The sequence below is a fragment of the Asterias rubens genome, chromosome 1, assembly GCF_902459465.1.
Source record: "Asterias rubens chromosome 1, eAstRub1.3, whole genome shotgun sequence".
NCBI lineage: Eukaryota > Metazoa > Echinodermata > Asteroidea > Forcipulatida > Asteriidae > Asterias > Asterias rubens.
Window position 1 is genome coordinate 20666534 of NC_047062.1, and position 20019 is coordinate 20686552.

Below are 20019 nucleotides of genomic sequence, written 5' to 3' on the forward strand. Positions count from 1 at the left end.
TAGACGCAATCAACAGCCAAAGGCTTTCTTGTGAGTTTGAGAGAAAAAAAAGGAAAAAGAGCCCATACGTTAGCCAGATACCATGCTGTATAATAAGTCTCCATCATGAAATCTATGTACAGCCATTGATCCCCTCGTATATCGCTGATGCCCCGTTCACCATGGGGCTCGAGGGGTGAGGGACCGGGATAACAAATTCCCCGGCGAGTGTATCATTGACTATGGGTCTCTTGTATCGCAAACCGGAGCCCCGGTAAACAGGTCTCAGTTTCGTCCAATGTTGACACTGCTTTGCCGCAGCTATATATGCCATATTGACAAGGGTTTAAACTGGCAACGAATTCAAGCTCATGTGTAAGGTTTCAGTTTGGAATCCCCCGACTGCAGAATGCATACATTTCCCGAGTGGTTCTCTGCGCCATTGGCATAAAAAGATTCAAGAAAGGTTCTGCCAGTTTTTCTTTTTAGTGATTATGTTTTGGATTTTTAAGTCATTGAAAATATATGACAGACCATATATCGACCAGACAAGGTTTAAAACTCGAACAACATGCCACCGTGAAAATTGTTGAGTCTTTTTTTTAATGATTATGTCTGGGGGTTTAAAATCATAGAACATATCTGTTCAGCACATGAATGGTCACATCAAATTCAGAGCTTTTTAAAAACATACACCAGAAAAGTTTCGAACTTGACTCAAACAACATCACAACGTAAACAAAATTGTGAGTCTGTGGAAAAAAAATACTAAGAATATGGTGGTTGAAAAAAAAACCGCTATGGCGGTTTAAAAACAAACCGCGTATAACTTGTATCAATTAAATATGGAATGTTGTTATGAAACAATTTTCGATCTGTATACTCAAGTGGCTTTGGGAGAAGCAAATGTTATAGTACAGCAATTGTTCATGAATAATTCTGCACGGCGTACCACCAGGGACTTGGTCCACCGTGCGTGTAACGATCGGAAATACTGAGAAGTTGAAATCCAGTTTATTCGGTAAATTGCTACGCTATACTTAACGTGATTTAATGTCAAACTATTGTTGCTTTTGTAAACTTTGTTATTTATGTGAAAGGCACCGGATACCTTTGGTAATCTTGTGAAAGTTCAGTTTTCCGGGGTATCCTAACATAATATGCACAAAATTAGAAATCTGTGTGAAAGTTTGGCTTCAATTGGTCATCGAAGTTGCATCATAATGAAAGAACACCCTCGTTGCACTACTTTGAATGCAGAGGCCTAGTAAGCATTCCGGGCCTGCATGAAAAATTGTAATTATTTGAGTGAGATATTACCTCTCTCTCAAAATTACACGTTACTTCAGAGGGAGCCGTTTCTCTCAACGTTTCTACTATCAACAGCTCTCCATTGCTTGCTGTTATGCGCTGTTATGCTAACAATTATTTTGAGTCATTATCAATATTGTACAGTGCCTTTAATAGTTATGAGTCTATTGACTTTACGACCCTGGGGTGAGGGTCGGGGAACGATGTTACTTTTCTTTAGCATCAATTACTTCACACAGTCAACACAGTATACAGTCAACTCCCGTTATAAACAAAGTCGTTGCCAAACGCACTGTTTTATGAGGAGCTAGAGGGCAGGAAAACGGAGAAAATTCCATAGAAAAGCAGAAACAAGATTGGGGACTTCAGAATGTATTCTTCATAAGCAGAACCTCTCTCTGTAACATGTTCTGTATATAACGAGAGTAGACCTATTGAATGACACAATTTATAGTTCAAGTCTGCTCTGCATGTTCGTGAGTTTATCCAATACGTATAAATGTTTTCAATGTAAACAACTTTATGTTCAGGGGTACGAGAGAGAGAGAGATCCATTATCTATGACTGAAACTGGAAAATTTGCTTTGTCAAAACAAGACTGTTTGGCTAACAAAGGTCAATTTGTTATAAACTGTGCTTTCTTCCCATAATGCATGTTTTGTTTAAATGTTTTGATGTGGGGTTTTTTAGCTATAAGAAATGACACAATTTACGGTATTTTCATTAAAATATCTGAAACCCTAACAGGGACAGAGCTTATTTTGTTTTAAATAAAATTTAGGTAGCAGTTAATAAGCAGAACAGTTCTTTTCAGAACTGAGAAGTCTCCCGAATTCCGTACAAAATTCCGCGGCATAATCACACAGAGCATAGACAATTCAAAACTCTGCTCAAATCCCATCTGTTCTCTATCGCCTACTGTTCAGATTAATCCTTCTGTTTGCTTATTGTAAGTGTATTTATTGTTATAATTGGTTGTTAATCGCATTGGTATTTCTCTCAGTTATGAAATGCGCTCTACAAGAATTGGCTATTATTATTATTATTATTATTATTATTATTATTAATATTTATCTAGCAAGACAAGTTCTCAAAAGAGAATGACCTACCCAGCAAGTTAACATTTTTTTTTTACAACACAATATTATTTACCGTGAACGAAAACTCATCATATAATATTCAACAATTTAGTTCAGTCTCCCAGACTCAATAAGAAAGGTATAGCGCATTGGGACTCCGTGTGTAATGCGCTTTAAAAGAACGGTTTTATTATTATTAAGGGTAACATCAGAAACTGTGAAAGAGAAAACAGAAATTTCTGCGTGGAAATGCAAAGGGAGGAAAACACAATATTTTGACACGAATGGCTCTCTTTTCAAGCGATAAAAAAACCCACCCACATTTCACGCAAAACAGACGCTGGTACATTTTCTCATAATTGGAGTGGGAATATTTCTTTCTGAGCCGTAGCATAACAAAAATCTCCTTAGGGGGAGAGGGTGGCTGACGTTACAGCTCGTCTAACCTTGTCAAAATAAAGAACAAATTCCCTCCAAAGAAAATTGCAATTTTCCATATGTTGTTGTCTTGGAGGAAGGGGACACAGATGAAGAAAAGAGAGTGCTTGCTATTTATAGTCATATCCCGTTGTAATATTTAAGGGGGAGAGTAGAAGGTTTGATACTGTAGTAGAGTTAGTGAGGTGTACTCAACATGCGAGATTGTAAGAAGAAACTCCATATTTAGTCGTCCAGGCTGGGTTTATAAAAGGCATACCATTGAGTGTTCATTTTACCACTTGGTTACGTCAACGTTTATTTCAATGCTACTTTACATCACCAAGCATGATACACAACTTTAGATACTGAAATCAGATTGAAAGTAGACCTATATCAATATTTAAAAAAAAAATATGATATTAATCTCACTGTGTTCCAACGTTTCGGCTTGATGGATATTGAAACTCGGGGAGACTACAATCTCAAATGTATTTCTACTTTTCTAAAATGAGGTTCGCAAACATCGGATCACATGAACACAAAAACCACTTTCGCCTGATGGTGGCTAAAATGCACTACAATACACGTTATATTGTTTCTTGCACATTCAAATCAAAGATGAAAGCTTCGATGTAAATTCAACAGGCAAATATTGTATCACCTCTGTGTTTCCTATACAGCAAAATAACTCAAACACGTCGATTAACCGTGGGTTGGTTAAAATCATGTCAGGCTTTCGAAACATGTCATTGCTTTATGTAGGAGACTTAATTCCCTTTCCGACAATAAACCCCCATAAAACACACACCCCATAAAAAAAAAACATGAACACCATTTTAAAATGTCACCCAGTTCAGCGGGAGCGTTTTGGACAACTCAACGTTTCGACCAGTATGCTCTGGGTCGCCTTCAGGAGGGTTAACATCTATTAAAAAGGCAAAACAAATCTGCCCAAAGGAAGATATTCGATGTACAGACATTAAACTTGAGACCTTTATTCTGAGAAAAAAATGCATGGCAAAATGTCACACGACGAAGTGAAACAACTGGCAGTGTTTAAAAGTCGCATGCTAAGCAATTGTCTTTTAGAACACCTGAACAGATCAAGTGAGTTCGCAATTTTAACATGTGTTGGAACCCGGTTCCAGAGTTCGGAAGCTGTAATATGCGAATTGTATCAGGCTGTATGTAAACTGTTGTGGAGTGGGGACAACGTTTGAGAGTGAGCAGTGGGCTCCTTGGTGATCACGTAGATAGTTTGACGCTAGCTCGTTGAGAGCCAGACTTAATGATCAGTAAGGCTTCAGAGTCATTTTCTCAACGACACATTTCAATACCAACCATCTACTCTGTCAGACAGAACGTTATTTACAACGCTCAGCTCATTTGTAAACCTTAAATTATTTCAATGACTTTTGAGCCTTTCCGAAATCACGACTTGGGCCCCGGGGTACAGGCTCCGCCAATATTTTCAGTGTAACCGCCTGAGCCCAATCAAAAGACGTGGTTTCGCAAAGGGTCTCTGTTTATACCTGCGAGGAACTTAACAACCCGTCACCATGACTATTTCCATAGTGACCATACACATATTACGTCACTGCATGGACAGCGGATCGATACCTATTGTACAATCCTAACAGCTTCATTGTGTACAGGCAATCGTCACTCAATACTGCCCATAGAATGAGTCCCCACCAACCTGGAGTTTTTCTCGTTCTCAGAAATTGCACAATTCCGTTTTTGCGCGGTCAAAGCCCTCCCCCACCCCAATCCTTAAAGGCCGTACACATATTGTAGTTGTCACCTTGTTGCACAATCTTGTGTGCTTTTCAGGACTAAGGTATTTTATTATTTGAGTGAGAAAAAGTTACCTCTTTCTCAAAAACTACGTTACTTCAGAGGAAGCCGTTTATCACAACAGCTGACCGTTACTCGTAGTAAGTTTTATGCTAACAATTATTGTGAGTAATTACCAATAGTGTCCAGTGTCTTCAAACGTGTAACGTAGAGCTGTTGATAGAATACACAATTGTGTGAAAAAGCTCCCTCAACGTAGTTTGAGAAAGAGGTAATTGCTCATTCAAATGTTAAAATATTTCCAAGTCTGAAGCCCTTTTTCGGCATCTAAGGGCACACACATTGTGCACCAATGGTGTTTTTTCTTTGATTATTCTCTCGCAACTTCGATGACCAATTGAGTCAAAATTTTCACAGACTTGTTATTTGATGCATATGTTGGGATACACCAAGTGAGAATACTGGTCTTTTGTCAATTACCAAAGGTGTCCAGCGCCTTTAAGAAGGGTGCACACGGACGATTCGGTCGATAATTCAGAAGTCACTTGTTGAATTCAACAAGGCCTTGTATGGAATGGTTTCCATAGCTTGGTGAGCTATGACGGAGATCGGTTTTGTGAATAAAATTAATAACCCACCCCTTCTGGTCGTTTCCATTATCCACCCATGGTCCTCCATCCCCTCTATTGTGCTGTTGCTACGGTGTGCTTAGAAACAAATCAAAACATCCCGGCAAGAGTGAACAGGTTATCATAGAAGATGGTACATCATTCAATTTGCCATATAATAGTAGGTCTACACTGTGGCGTACTGGGCATTTCTGCACTTTTTTTTTTGTTACTGTTGTTTTCTATTATTTTGCACGTTGAAATGAGAAAAAAGAAAAAAAGAAAACAAATAGACAGGTATACACAATGTATGTACATAAATTTTACGTAGAAAATTGGAAGATCAAAGTGCTCATAGCAAATACATTAGGAATAACAATACATGTAGTGTACATGTACATGTATACCAATGGGTTTCAAAACTAAAACCATTCCAATTTATCAACTAAAAGGCGAACACTAGTAAATAATATCAAACACAACCACGTTTAGCCTAATCTATTACGTATTGATTTCGGTGCCCCCCCTCCCCCCTCCCCCCACCACACATTACACAGATGTGTATTAGCACTGTATGTACACTGCATTTTTCGTAGGTATACTTTCCCGAACTCTGCGAAATATTCGTTATTATCAATGCGAACTTTCATCTATTAAATAATAATTATAATCTATCACAGTCTGGTATTTTTTTTTTTAACATGGTTTACGCACCTCCATGGTTTACGGTAGCAGCTATACATGTACAGTACAAGGGACGTGCTGTATCCTGTTTACGCACTGCATAACCTTTGCCTCGCAGACTCAGACACCTTTTGTTAATTTGTCCATGTGCAGCCATCATTAATGAGCTTTTTAACAAGCAGCATCACTTTCACGGTGAATGGTACTTAGCTACAATTTGACACCCTGATAATAATTGCTAGCTTCGCGAGTTCATTTCAGTTAATACTTATTGTTGCTTTCATTATTATCAGTTTGCAACTACGCTATAGTTTTACCTTCAGGTGACACCTTACCTATGCTCATTTTCAAAGAGCTGCTAAGCATTTGGTAAAAACAGGATTACCAACCAAATGTTCATGTGATTTTCAGGATAAGCAAACAACATGCGCTGGATACCAGCAACAAGCAGTATGCAACAAATGGCAATTTGGTTGATAATCCTGTTTTTATCAAGGGAGAAATTTCATGCTAAACAAATTATTGTGCTTAGCAGCTAAAATTGGGCCTTGATGTACGTGCAGACCCAAGCACAGACCCGGTTGGGATATGCTAGTGCAAATATCATACACTTGGTCTATCTCAACATATGCATACAATAACAAATCTGTGAAAACTTTGGCTCAATTAGTAATCGAATTTGCAAAAGAATAATGAAAGACCCCCCTGTTGTGGGCTTTTAGATTAATTTGATTCAAAAAATTATCTCTTTCTCAAAAACTACGTTGCTTCAGAGGGAGCCATTTCTCACAATGTTTTATACCATCACGGTTCTTCATTTTTATGCTAACAATTATTTTGGAGTTATCACATCGATAGGCCTACGTGCAGGAAAGAGCACCAAGCACAAACCCAGTTGTGATTTGCTCGCTCAGAGAACATACACGTGGGTTAATGGGACAGAGCAGATTTCGCTTTAATTAACGCGTACACTGCGTTCTCCTTAACCAATATGATGTATGCAACCGATATGAAATATTTCTCGTGTTTGTGAAGAAATATCAATTCGGAAGAAAATAGCAATAAAAGAAAACCCAACGTAAACAACCTTCCCCAGCGAATTAATACATGGAGATGGGTATTCGTTACAATTTCTTTCTCCCAACGTGACACGTGAAAGCGCGAGATAACAGTGCCTCGCTCATTTCATTTGCAGCTACTCCTTCATTTTCTCTGGTAAAATATTGTGGGAAAATACCTTTAGGAAATCTTCAGTAATATGAAGTCGCACGTCAGACCGCCTTTCATTTGATCATGCAGTGGCTTTGTTGACATACATGTACATGTAGTTTCCTAGGAAGATATGACTTGGGAGTGAGAGTGAGCCTATTAAAGACAGACATTGAAATACTCCGAACACATGACGTCATACCTGTCATGGACACTGTGAAAATGCGATATTTACTGTTCAGTTTGCGCAAGAGCAACATAACATCAAATTAATGTTTTTTGCTATAACCTATATTTGGCTCGGGCCAACACATTAGTTCTAGAAACCTAATTTCTGTGCGTTTAGTCCGTCAACTACTGCGTTGCTTTTTATTTTTGGGGCGAAACTGTTTCCCGTTTACTCACTGCAGCACACACGCCTTCTAGAATTTGTAAGTGGTTATTGCAGCAAATAACGATAGTCTAGTCACAAAAATAGGGTACACTCTGTTCAAATAACAAGGTAGAAACAACTATTGTAGTGGCCTGCAGGGGATGCTTATTTTACACACTAAAAAATCTCAACCTCCCCTTTAATATTCAAATCAGAGGAGGCTGTCACTGGCATAAAGAGGCTCGCGGACGGTAGCCCATAACCAGTTCCAAGCACTTGACATTGCAGAACCTGTTCACTCAAAAAATGAAAATATATACTTTCTCCGGAGATTGTCGAGTTTCTCCTTAGGGCACTCGGCCGTCATTCATGAGCACTACTCGGTGCCAGTCTGGCTCCGGCCAACGTCCTCTATATACATGTATATTCCACCTCATTCACAACGGTGTTTTTTTAATTTTATTTGGGTTTTCCCTCTGATCACTGCCAAGGGCATCTACCTGACGATTTCAGGAATCCAATCTGGGTAGATAAACACTAGATGGGCATTCGGGTGATTGGACACAATCCAGTTAGCGAAATCCCCTGACTAATTTAAATGATAAACTCCGATAGTGCCATACTAGAATCGCGGTGGATATGGCTTCAAGTTTAAAGATACGCCACTCGACTATCAATTTCTCCGTTTGTTAACTTACTTCGCTCCCGACACGCAAGAAACATCTTATATGATTTAACATAAACACCAGTTGCATGAACATAAGTTGATCCACACTCATATTTTTTAAAATAGATCATTGTTTTATTACAAGTGCCCAAAATATTTACATGATACAAAGGTACGATACACAACACCAATGCACAGCTATAATAGCAAAGAGCTTTAGTATAAAACATGAACGGTAAAAACCTATGATAAACATATTGATTGGGTTGGATATCTCATTATACATTTTTTTTAGATGTGGATCCACCATGTTTTTTGAAAACAGGAAGAAGCACAGAAGCCCCATCTCCGGTGTCATTCAGAACAAATCAAAATGTGCTTATCATATTAATACAAATAATAAAACCCATACAAACGGGGGAAATAGTTTAAAAAGATACATTGTTTGAAGATGATTGTAGGTGCATCCAAAAACCTAATCAGAATTGAATACATAAAAAACAAGTCAGCTTGTTCGATGACAGAACTCAAACCTACAGTTTTTAATTGTTAAAAAAATGATCCTTGCCTTCATTGAATAGCTTAAAAGTTGTGCGCTAGAAATAAAACTCTGTACAATTTGTAAGGGAAAACTGAATGATCGTTTGTACAGTAAATTGGATACACATTTTAAGATAAGAACATAAGACGATAAGTGTTGGCATCTCCTTCACACCCGGCTGTTTCTTTACACAGTAACTCATTGTTTACACAGTTGCAGGTATAAAAGGTTAATCTACATCGCTACCGTTGTTTGCGTATAATTCAAAATCCTTATTCCTCCTTCCCTTTTTTCTTCTCATTACACCTTTGCGACTGCTAGATCCAATAGGCCCATTTATACATGCTCACCGTTTGCGCAGGGAGATGTTGACTTTATCCACGCGAATCAAGGCCCTAATACGAATTAAGTAGAAAACTTCGCACGGAACCACGGATGGTGATATTAATAACAAGAGGTGAACCAACTTTAGATGTTTGTATTCGAAATTGGAGGTTGTGGGGGTTGAAAAAAATTTGTCCTTGTTTTGATTGGGATGCCGTTCAGTCCAGACACCCATACAAAAACAATGACACTTGCATCTTGTTAAAACTGCTATATTAAAGTCTACCTTTAAATCGAAAACATATTTTAAGTGCATTTCGAATCAGCTACTGGATTGTGCGTGTATAATTAGTTCTACACTAAGGATAATAGTTATTTTTCAAAGGCAGTCATATTTTACATATAGTAATAATCAAGTATTTACAATCGTGTTAAACAAACATTGTTCAAAATACACAACCACTCATAATAATACATTCTTATTTTTGTTTCCCCTTTTAAACTTAGAATCTAAAAGGACCTCATATCAACTTTGTATATTGTACTTTTATTGTTGTATTGTGTCTGTACCCATTCGTTAGTTCCAGATGTTAGAGCATATAGGCCTGTTCGACATTTAACATGTTTACTCTTGCACATCCTCCTCATCGAACTGTCAATACGTTGATATGTTTGTATTCCACACCATCGAACTGCCAATACGTTGAAATATTTGTTTAACTATGGTGCGAGTGTACAACATTACACCAAAGCAAACCCACGTTAGAACTAGTAAGGCAAGGTCACATTGTTCGCTTATAATACTTAGTAAAGGAAAGAAAGGTCTTAAAAAGCATTAAAACAAATGGCATTATACAATAGCAGATCAACAGCGAGTGCATTCAAAATTGATATGAATTATAAATCTATTTTAAAAAGGGAAAACCCTGCTTTAAAAACAACAAGAAACGTTGAAACCAATAGTGGGTGTACATTGCTGTTCTCTTTGGCAATATCCAAGGATATTGTTTACCGGGCGGCAGCCATCTTTGTCAAGTTCCCGATGTCAATTAACATAACGTTGATTACTTTTGTATGAACTAAAAGGGAAACAGACTATGTTGTGACTAGTTGCAATAGAAATGCTATAAGCCCGAATTGCGTGCTTCAAGATACTAATTATTCACAAAATGGAATTAATGACATTTTCTGAAACCAATTGAACGAATAAATCAGATAGGTTAATTTTATTTTGTAAAAGGGTAACATTTCAATTTGCATTCCATTCTGTGGTATTTCAGTTGTCTCATCCATCCGTAGATTGTGTGTTAAAAAACTTTGTGTGATATGTTAGACACATTACTATAACAATATTTGGTTAGGGTAAATTTGTCTGTATACAACCAAACCAACAGTGCAATAGTGGCCACCATACCTCAAAAGGCTAATTATAGTTATGTCTGATAATTATTTCCCTTACCCCAGTGTGCATCAACATACTGTTACATGGCAATGGTCTGCCTTGTAAAACCATCATACTCCAATAAAAAAAGGCGGATTTTAACTCCAAAGTTTACTCTCATGTCAGAGAACATCATCATGAATCCCGCGCTTGCAATCGACTGATTTTGACTATTGCCCGTTCTCGTACGGTACTTCACCAGGCTGGGTGACCGTCTTCTCCTCCATTGGCATGCCTTGGGGTTGTTGGGTGTAGCCTGGTGGTGGTGCTCCCTGGTTGCCTGACTGAGGGTACTGTGTTACAACCATTGGCTGTGCTGCTGGGGTTGATGTGATGATGGTGGTATTCTGTTGGGGCGAGTGGTAGTCAGCTGTAGAGTGGAGAGAAGACAGAGAGGAATTGATGAAACATTCAATCACTAAGGATAGAGTGCAACCTCCGTTGCTATAATATGCACGCGAGGTATTATGAAAGTAAACAATCAGAACATATTACGCGTTGCCATGTATATAAAAAAAAAAAAAAAAAAAAAAAAAAAAATTCCAGCACAATTGCTTCACCATCGCTAGTGGGATTTAACGTTCTTAAACCAGCCAAAATAAAGTATAACTTACAGGGAACGTTTTCATTCAACATTTTCGAATAAGAAAATATTCATACTGAAAAGTTTTGTGCATACAGTGCATGCTAATATTGAGAAGCAAATGATGATTTGGGAGTAACAACTGATACATTTTGTGTAGCTTTTTACTTTGCTATGCAAGGGAAATGGTTCACTGACAAAACTGATGTGTTGTTGAGCATACATTTGTTAATGAATAGGAATACTACGAGTATAATATTTGTGCATAAAATATACAGCCCGAGTTTTAAATGTCAATAAACCAATGTGTCTTTTTCCCCATATGGTGAAGTCAGACCCACGATCGAGCAAAATAGCAAACGAATGCTTCTCTATACATGTAGTAATATTATAACAGACAATTTCGTTTGAACACGAACAATATTTAGATTCTGACCTCACATCAAGGAACCTTTTACTTATCGTGCATAATAATGTTATTGAGAACAATATAATTAATTGCGTATCCCCCCCCCCCGACTTGACTTAAGTCCCAATCCTGTGTGAGTACTTTTATTTATAATCCCATTGCCAGAACGTCAGAAAACTCCCACAACCTGTGCCATTTTCGGGAGCTACATTTTGACGGCGGATATGCTTTTGGGACCTCTCGCACAAGAACGGGACTTGAATCAAGTCTACCCCCCCCCCCCCGAGACCAGTGTCACTTCTTTCCAGGGAGTGATGTGCGTGAAGACATTTTGAAACTTACCAGATAGACCGAGGAAGGCAATTCCCCACATGATGCTCCAGATCCATCCGATCAGGAAGATCCAGCAGGTCAGCAATTGGAGAAGTCCAACAAAGATGTTCAGACAACACGTACCCACCTTACCAGCACCCTCTTGACCTGGGTTACCGCAGCAAAACACAGAGAAACCAGCAACGATCGTTCCTGTAAGATAACAATAATTTAAATTATAAGCAACATATCAAGATAATTTTTCAAATGTTAATGTTACATGTAGCATTATCTTATTTGTTATTGTTTACTGGTTGTTATTGGTTGTTTTATTTGTTATTGTTTACTTTTTATATTTAGCTATACCTTTTAAAAATTGTATTTATGCCTCATTTAATGTTAACTATGACTGAAATTCTTAATCAAATTCAAAATTTTAATTAACATGCAAGCAATAATAATTGTCAACATGGTCCCCATTGTCACATCAAGCTTTGAGATGCACCCGTTTCCTAATGAATGTAGGGGGCTGTAATTGCACATCTCCAGTCAAAATGACGAAATTAATGCTATTAAGAATAAACTGAACACCCTGCATGTTGTAGAAAAAAAATCATATCATATTTGAAATGTGACGTCAGGACTTTTTTCGATTTTCAAATAAACGAACACAGTTTGCTTATTATAGGCATCTAAGCGGGACTCTTATTAGAAAATGAAGAATAATAAGAAATTAACTTAACCTTGGAGCCCATAGAGAGCTCTATATATAAATATTGCATATAAACTGAACGCAGGGTATCTATGGGTTACCTAAAATCGTTAGTAATTACCAATACCGTTCGGATAATTAAACACCAATGCCACACAATCTAACCAGTATTATTCCCTCTACTAAAAGTTGAGAGAGACACCATAAAACAACGACCTTTTTATTTCTGCACAAACACGGTTTAGAGCGACGTGGGGTTAATCAACTTTTATCGAACCACTTGTTTTCCTGCATACTTTGTCGAAATTACGGGTTTTTTTTCCCTGTGACATCCGTCTCCTTGTGTGGAGTAAGGCTCCCTCTAAATCATGCACAATCTAATCTCTACGGGAGCACTTTTCGAGTGCCACCATGAACAACTTGCTGTCACGGGCTCCTCACAAGCCACGTGACTCGGCTCGTGTCCGTAACCCCAGAAGACGTTTTATTGAACGCCTGCACAGCGACGGTATATTGCCCCAGCTATATATTCCCTTTAGCTTGGGTTTTATCCCTTTGCATCTTCGTAATGACCAACTCAGATTTCCTGTATGTGGAGTACAGTTCCCAGGGGGGCTTCAGGTAAAAGCTCTAAAAAATAATGCGCGGTAAAAACGTAACTGTCATTCTTCTTTCCAATTCGCAGTCGCGATTTACGACGGAATGTAGCCATATGCCTTTTTTCGGCGAGTGTGATTAGAAAATAAATGGTCGGCCTTAATTGCGAGATCGACAGAGCTTGCTTTTTTGTTTAACCAGATCCTGGATAATTTATCCCTCTGTCAAACGTTTCGTATAGAATCATTATTGACTGAAGCCTGCGTTACGCTCTTATTTCATTTTGCGCATTTAACTTTCAGATCTGCCGACGACTCGACGAACTGTTTTCCAATGAATGCGCAACGTGGATGGATGTTTCATCAAAAATAACTACAGGAGGGGACATATTTTTCGAAGGCATGGTTGTTTGCAAAAAAACAGGATTTGATATAATGTATAGGTAATAATATGTTTGATTTTGCAGCCGTAGCACAGCCCATGGGAGAAGAACAACATTTTAATAGATGTGTGCTCCCTTTCTTCATCCCAAAATTTGAAGAAGAAGAAAATAAAAAGTGAAATCTCCTTAGACGAGTAGAATGATATCAATGTGTTATCCCATTGAGCATTTGCATGAATCTTGCCGGCAAAATGTCCAGTCTATGTGGCCTTTTTGCAAGCATGAAATGCCATAGGTTAACATGGTCCGATAAAGGTCCATTTCATCTTTGATACGTACGATCTAATCACTTATATTTCATAGCTACCAGACTACTCCCTATGTTAGCCCTCCATACTTTGGCCATCCACAGAGGAGTAAAAACAACTCGGGATGTCTACATGGCTAAGTCCTTCCATACTTGGGGATAAGTGGTATTCAATCTGCGGCAATATTGGAAATTACTAGAATAAGACACTTCATTTGATGAAAAACCCTCAGATGGGAGTTCCCCTTGATCCTCAAACTGAAGCTAGGTAACCCCACAGCAATATTTATGATTAAAAAAAAACATTCGTTTTGGAAAAAAGTTAAAAAGACGTGGGCATGCTCGTATGAATCCGTCAATGGACAACAGTAATTTTAAAGGAGGATTCCCATTTTCGAGATTTTGTTTTTGTCTTGTTTTTTTTGTATTTTTTTGTATTTTTTTGTATTTTTTTTTTTTTGGGGGGGGGGGGCTAGAAAAAAAATTACGCCGTCAAGCAATCTATGACTTAAACAATTTAAAGAAAAAAGGTAACAAATCCCGTTTGGTGAGTTGGTCTATTTGTACAGTAGAGACGAAAAACACAGTGGACCATTATGTGATGACGTTATTAGTAATTAACAAATCAAATGAAAGCGCTCACAAATTGACAATTAAAACGTAGTTTAACACGGTAAAGTAAACAATGGACATCTTCCGGCACTTACAAGTTGCGAGTTAATTAAACCCGAGTGACGTGTGAAGTTAAACATGTTTGTCTTATGCTTAATTGTTTCATACCGCATACGACCGTACTATTTATGTTTTACATTATTCACAAGTTGGTTCACGGAGCGACATAAAAGTGGGGATAACTATACGTCATTTTGTCTGATGTGGAAGAGACATTTTCTTTGAATAATTTCAGACCCGAAATATGATTGATGCAGGGAACGATTTCATCCTGCACTCTTTGGTTTTACAATATTTTGACAGAACAGGCTTAGTACACACTGCAACTGAATGCTATTACTAGCAATTGGCGTTTTTTGCGTAGCAACAGAACATTTCGGATAGCTTTCTACTCTGGCATGCAAGGGAAATTGTTCACTGTTGATGGCATCAATATTGGGGTATTCATATAATATCGTCAGCAACAATAACAGAAAAAAAGAGAATGTTTTTTTACTTGATGAAAAATACTACTACATTAGGGCCGAATAACAAAGTACTAACATGTGTCGCATCGAGGCTTTAGACTAATGTTGCATGTACTGTAGCAGCTTGTCTGGATCAAATTACAGTGAATTTTCTACATTACGGAGCCTAAAATAAACTGGGAACAACTCACACATCCGAGACCCGATAGAGCTGATGTCTAGCTAGGGATTGCTGTAATGTGCTTAAAAGGAAAATCCGTAAAAAGGGCATGACATTTGGAAGTCCCTATCGACACCATCCTTGTTTATGCAGGACGTTGCAAAAAAAGAGATCGAAATTTTGTGTATAAGTGGTTATAAATCAATGCTTAAGTAAACGAGAGAGAATTTAGCTTAGGTTATGGCAACATATGTATTTAAAGAAATATGTCATGACGAGTTTGATTATTCTTTGCCACTCTACTAAAAAAAACTCCCGGGTCAGAGTTGACCCGGATCTCGGATCACAGACGGAATAGTAATAATGTTAAACTGTTTTAAAACCGACGGACCGTTTTTGTCGCCATTGTTCAAATCAACATGTCTATTTCGCAGAAACTAATTCACGAAGAAATTTAATCGTCTGAATTTAACTTGACAAACTTATATTATAAACTGAGATTTTCAAGTGTCATTGGCGTGGGTCTAACCTAATGCATTCCCTCAATTATCTCATTAAACCCAAATAAGAAAACGATTCAAACCGCGTTGAAAAATTTGCATCTAAATAGGTGAATAATTCTGAATGAATTCAAAATATTATCGCAGTAATCCATGCGCCTTATCATGGAACGACCGATTCTACACACTCTCTTCCGAAACTGAAGCAATAAAAGCAAACACCAAAATGGATATCAGATTTCTCACATTGCATCGCGAGGACACATCGCGTCCAAACCGAAAGGCAGTAGGAATAGAACATTTCGATAAAAATGTAAATCCCCCACTCAAGTCTCTGTATGGCTTCCGCAACGAGGAAGCACCACGGTGTAGGATTCTGCCTCTTTATTGCACATACATGTAAACTGAATACAAGCATCGCCCCAGGTTTTTTTATATGCCAGTTAGTTAGCCCCCCCCCCCCCTTCTCTACCCACCGAAAAAATAAAACCATAGACTCGCAAAGATGCTGCGGATGATGACGACGCGTTCATTCTAAATTCGAGGGCAACTCTATACACTCCTCTCTTTAGTATACAAGTGTAAAGAAACACCGAGGATCAATTTTCCCTGACAACCACTCGGGCTCACTTTATGGTTGCAAAAAGCGTTGTGCAATCATAGGGCAATTGTTGCCCCCACACATAGCCCGTGGCCATGCCCACCAACTATATCTTCCAATGGACATTCAGTGTTTTGTCGCCTCTATGAATACCTTCACTCCCAAACTCTGTCCCTAAAGTTGTTTGTGTGAAAAGTAATGTTCAAAGCAGACTGATATCATCGAAGAAGATAATGAGACTGCGATTGAGAAATGTCAAAGAGCTAGAATGAGAAGCACCTTTTTAGTGAACGATTTTCAGTATCTGCTGACACTACCTTCTAACACGGGGGTGCCTGTACTTTCATTTTTATTTTTCAATTCACAGTAGGATAAGCATCGTTATATATAAATTGTAATGTAGGGCCCGTGGGTGAATACAAGGGGTCTGAGGCTGGAGGATAGTTTCCACCTGAGTTGTCGTTAAAAACGCGAGTACCAGCATAATATGTGAAGAATATTTTTTTTTATCATTAAAAAAAATATCAATAATAGTTCACTATAGGAGTACGGTAGTCGACGGCTTTTTCTGTTTTAATCGGCAGGGTGAAGGGACTTTTTTCTATTGCAGAATGTTGCATGAATAATTATAACCAAATGGCTGATAGCACAAACGATAGGCAACCATGGAAGTATTCGAAATGCCTTTCCCAAAAGTCCTGGGCACAACTGAATCTGGAAAAAGGGTGTCCGAAATAAGACCCGATGCCATGCATGCATGCTCTCCTGCTATGCCGAAAGTGACATTACAATGGGTGCTTACAATTTACATTCCCGAAGGGGGACGACAAAACTTTCACACGTTCTAGTCGCTTTTATTCTCAGCCAAATGGATGACGTGCACGCAGCGAGAGAAAACAAGTGCAGTAACTGTCCATTTTGCATGCAGGCTGTGAGGACACCCGTAGTGATGCCAGTTTTTAATAATAGAAAAACATGTAGAAATACATGTATATTTATGGATATAGATTAAATGGATGGATCTATCTATCTTTCTTGTCCAGGGTGAGGGTACGAAGTGTCCTGACACCTACTACAAAACCTATATTATATTTTTACATGAATCATTTGCGCTTAATTTAAATTCGGACACTTTATGTTTTAAGGAATGATACATGACCTATGTAGACAACTAACTTGATTTCGTTTCAACGCAGGGCCTAACAGTTTTAGGGTTTTAGGTAGGAGAGATCCAGTCACCAAATATTGTTGTTAAAAAAAACTGAAAGTAAGTTTGTGGCCGTTCTTTAGATCTGTAACCAATAGTTGGGTTTTTTCTTTAAATACAAATAAAACAAGTGTATTTATCAATAAAAATAAAACAAACATTCTGTGTCTCAAACACATCATTGATGTAAGTTTTACGAGTTAGTTGGACATGCATGGCGTGTGTATCTATAAAATTCTTACATCATTTCCACCAGTAGAATGCGGTTACATTAGTGAATCTACTCAACCCATGTTCGCCAAGGTTACTCAAAATAGTTTCCCATGTTGACCATTTGATACTTGCCATCCTTGGCATTCTTTCACCATGCACCAACCATACGGTACCTGAAACACCATGCTGAAACACGCCAAGGTGAGGCGGGTTTTCTTTTGGTGCTAAATCCTTGGTTACGCCATAGCATCACGCACGCGCAGAAGTCATATTAGCATATGGTGTGTGTTCGTTGGTTTGCTCGTGTGAAGCACATTGTTTCCCATTGTCCCTAATACACAACCCCTCATACCTCCACGCTCACCTTTGAAACCAGGCCTCAAAGATGCAATATTAGTCATTATGCTTAATAAAGCATGGTGAGTTTAAACAAGATAACAGGCCTATTAAGTGTCTTTTACACACTACTAGCCCAGCCCAGATCAAGTTTTAGCAACCCCCCATGCTGCCACTCACTTTTCTTCTCACATGGTTTACTCAAGTCAAGTGTTATGTTTGTACTCGAAATTGAAGAGTTCCATTGATTCAAAATTTTAGATAAAAATGATGCTTCAGGGGTTTAATGGCTTTGAATTTAAATGACTTTAACAATTTACTCACAAGTCTAATATCAGGAGATGTATAAAAGTTCACTCTAAAAATGTCGGAGACTATCCCCAGGCAGGGAGCATATTTTTTTACCAACGGCCTTTACCCCCAAGACACCTGCTGTGTGCTTGCTTGCATGGTGCTTGTATTAATACCTTGACAACCAGTCAACCTGGTGAATAAATACTAATAAATAACCTGTTAGCAGCAAGCTGGCATTTAGTGAAAACATGAGGCCTATTCTATGAAAAAAAAATACTCACCAATTCCTGGAAGGAAAATGTTGAGGATGAGGCATGGCACAGCTGCAGCAATATGCAGGGCGGGAATAGCCTGCCGACATGCGTTAGGTTGCTTCTCAGTCACCACGACCGTCGTGACCGCTCCTTGCTGTGGTTGTTGAACTACCGTCGTCATGATTCTTAATTCAAAATGCACTCCCTTTTTAACAGTACTCTCTCTCTCTCTCTCTCTCTCTTCAAACAATTTATCAGGTGGAAATATTCCCAGATTTTCTCACGGCGACGTGTTGTAAAAGAGCATAGAGCGAGTGCTTTCGGTTGTTACAGTAGTAGCAGTGCTGGTTAGGAAAAACTGAGGAGCGAAGCGTGGTTTGGGTGTTGCACTTGTAGAGTGGCATTGAGATTGAGGTATGTGAAACGCGCGTGTGTAAATACTCGGCAGGTTGTGAGAGCGCACGGGGTTTTGTTGGTTACCGTCTCTACCCACCTAACCCGCGTTACCATAATAAAAAAGAAAATACTTCGCTTGAATGCACAGTTACGTAGCGACATACTAAGACGCCTGTTCGCATTCTGAATTAACCTCTTGGAAGACATGGGAGAAGCTGTTGATATAAACACATACATACATACAAACATACATAAAATTGATTATTTTGGAATGGATTATTTTTTAGAGGAATATAGAAGTCAACAGATAATGTAACTTCTGTAAAATAAATCCACGCTGCCGACGGGCCTTCCGTAAATTATTAAATGACAATTTTAGAGTAAATTATTTTAAGGCATCTGCATTGATTTATATGATTTTGTAATGAAATTAGCGGGCGTATTTTTTTTTTACAACAGCCGTAGCTTCAAGGTCGGGTTCTTCACATTCATCAACACAATTTGCATTATTCCATAGTCTCCTGATCAATAATGAAATTAGCATTTGCGTCGCGACAACTCGATTAGCTATGCCAATATTTGCAGATTTTACCTTAACACTGTAGACCTATGTTTGCACGGCTGGCATAATTATTTTGAATAACATCGATTGCGTTTCAATCTGCGTTTCTCTCATACATTGCACACTGCATAAAGGCAGGTTTTATTGCCACCTGTTTTGAAAAATAGATATTAGACTAATAGTTAACAACGTCAATCTTGGATTGAAGTATTAGTTTGTTCTTGTTTGTCCAAACATGAAATTGTGTTCAAATTTTAGCCTTTGAGAAAGACTCCGCAAGGGTCAAAACTTTGGACCATTAATTTGTACTTATTTATACCATTATTGCAGTGGCGTAACCAGGGGACGTGAAGCGGTAGGCACCCCCCCTACCTTCTCGCTTTACATTCGGTGTCGAAAACAGGCACAACATGGATAGTTCTATACCGTTCATTAAATTTTCCACAACCAACACCAATCATTTTTTTTGTAGGCAGTTTGCATACGCTCATTTAATCCCCCCCCCCCCTCAAATTTAATTCCCTACCCTTTAATTGTACAGGTTATGTTGAATCCTCGATCAAAATCTGTCTCACCACCTTCTGATTTTGCAAATAATTTTCACCGAGGTATAACAATGGAG

The 20019-nt window shown here is 38.4% G+C and overlaps 1 protein-coding gene across 1 annotated transcript; it reads right to left on the reverse strand.

The window, feature by feature from the left end:
* Positions 1 to 8853: 8853 nt before the first annotated feature.
* On the reverse strand, positions 8854 to 18896 carry LOC117293959 (protein SPEC3-like). The gene is made up of 3 exons (XM_033776474.1): positions 18467 to 18896; positions 11768 to 11950; positions 8854 to 10803 (listed from the first exon to the last, which is right to left on the reverse strand). The coding sequence occupies exons 1-3, from the start codon at positions 18618 to 18620 to the stop codon at positions 10604 to 10606; spliced, it is 537 nt and encodes a 178-aa protein (XP_033632365.1). The 5' UTR covers positions 18621 to 18896; the 3' UTR covers positions 8854 to 10603.
* Positions 18897 to 20019: the final 1123 nt, after the last annotated feature.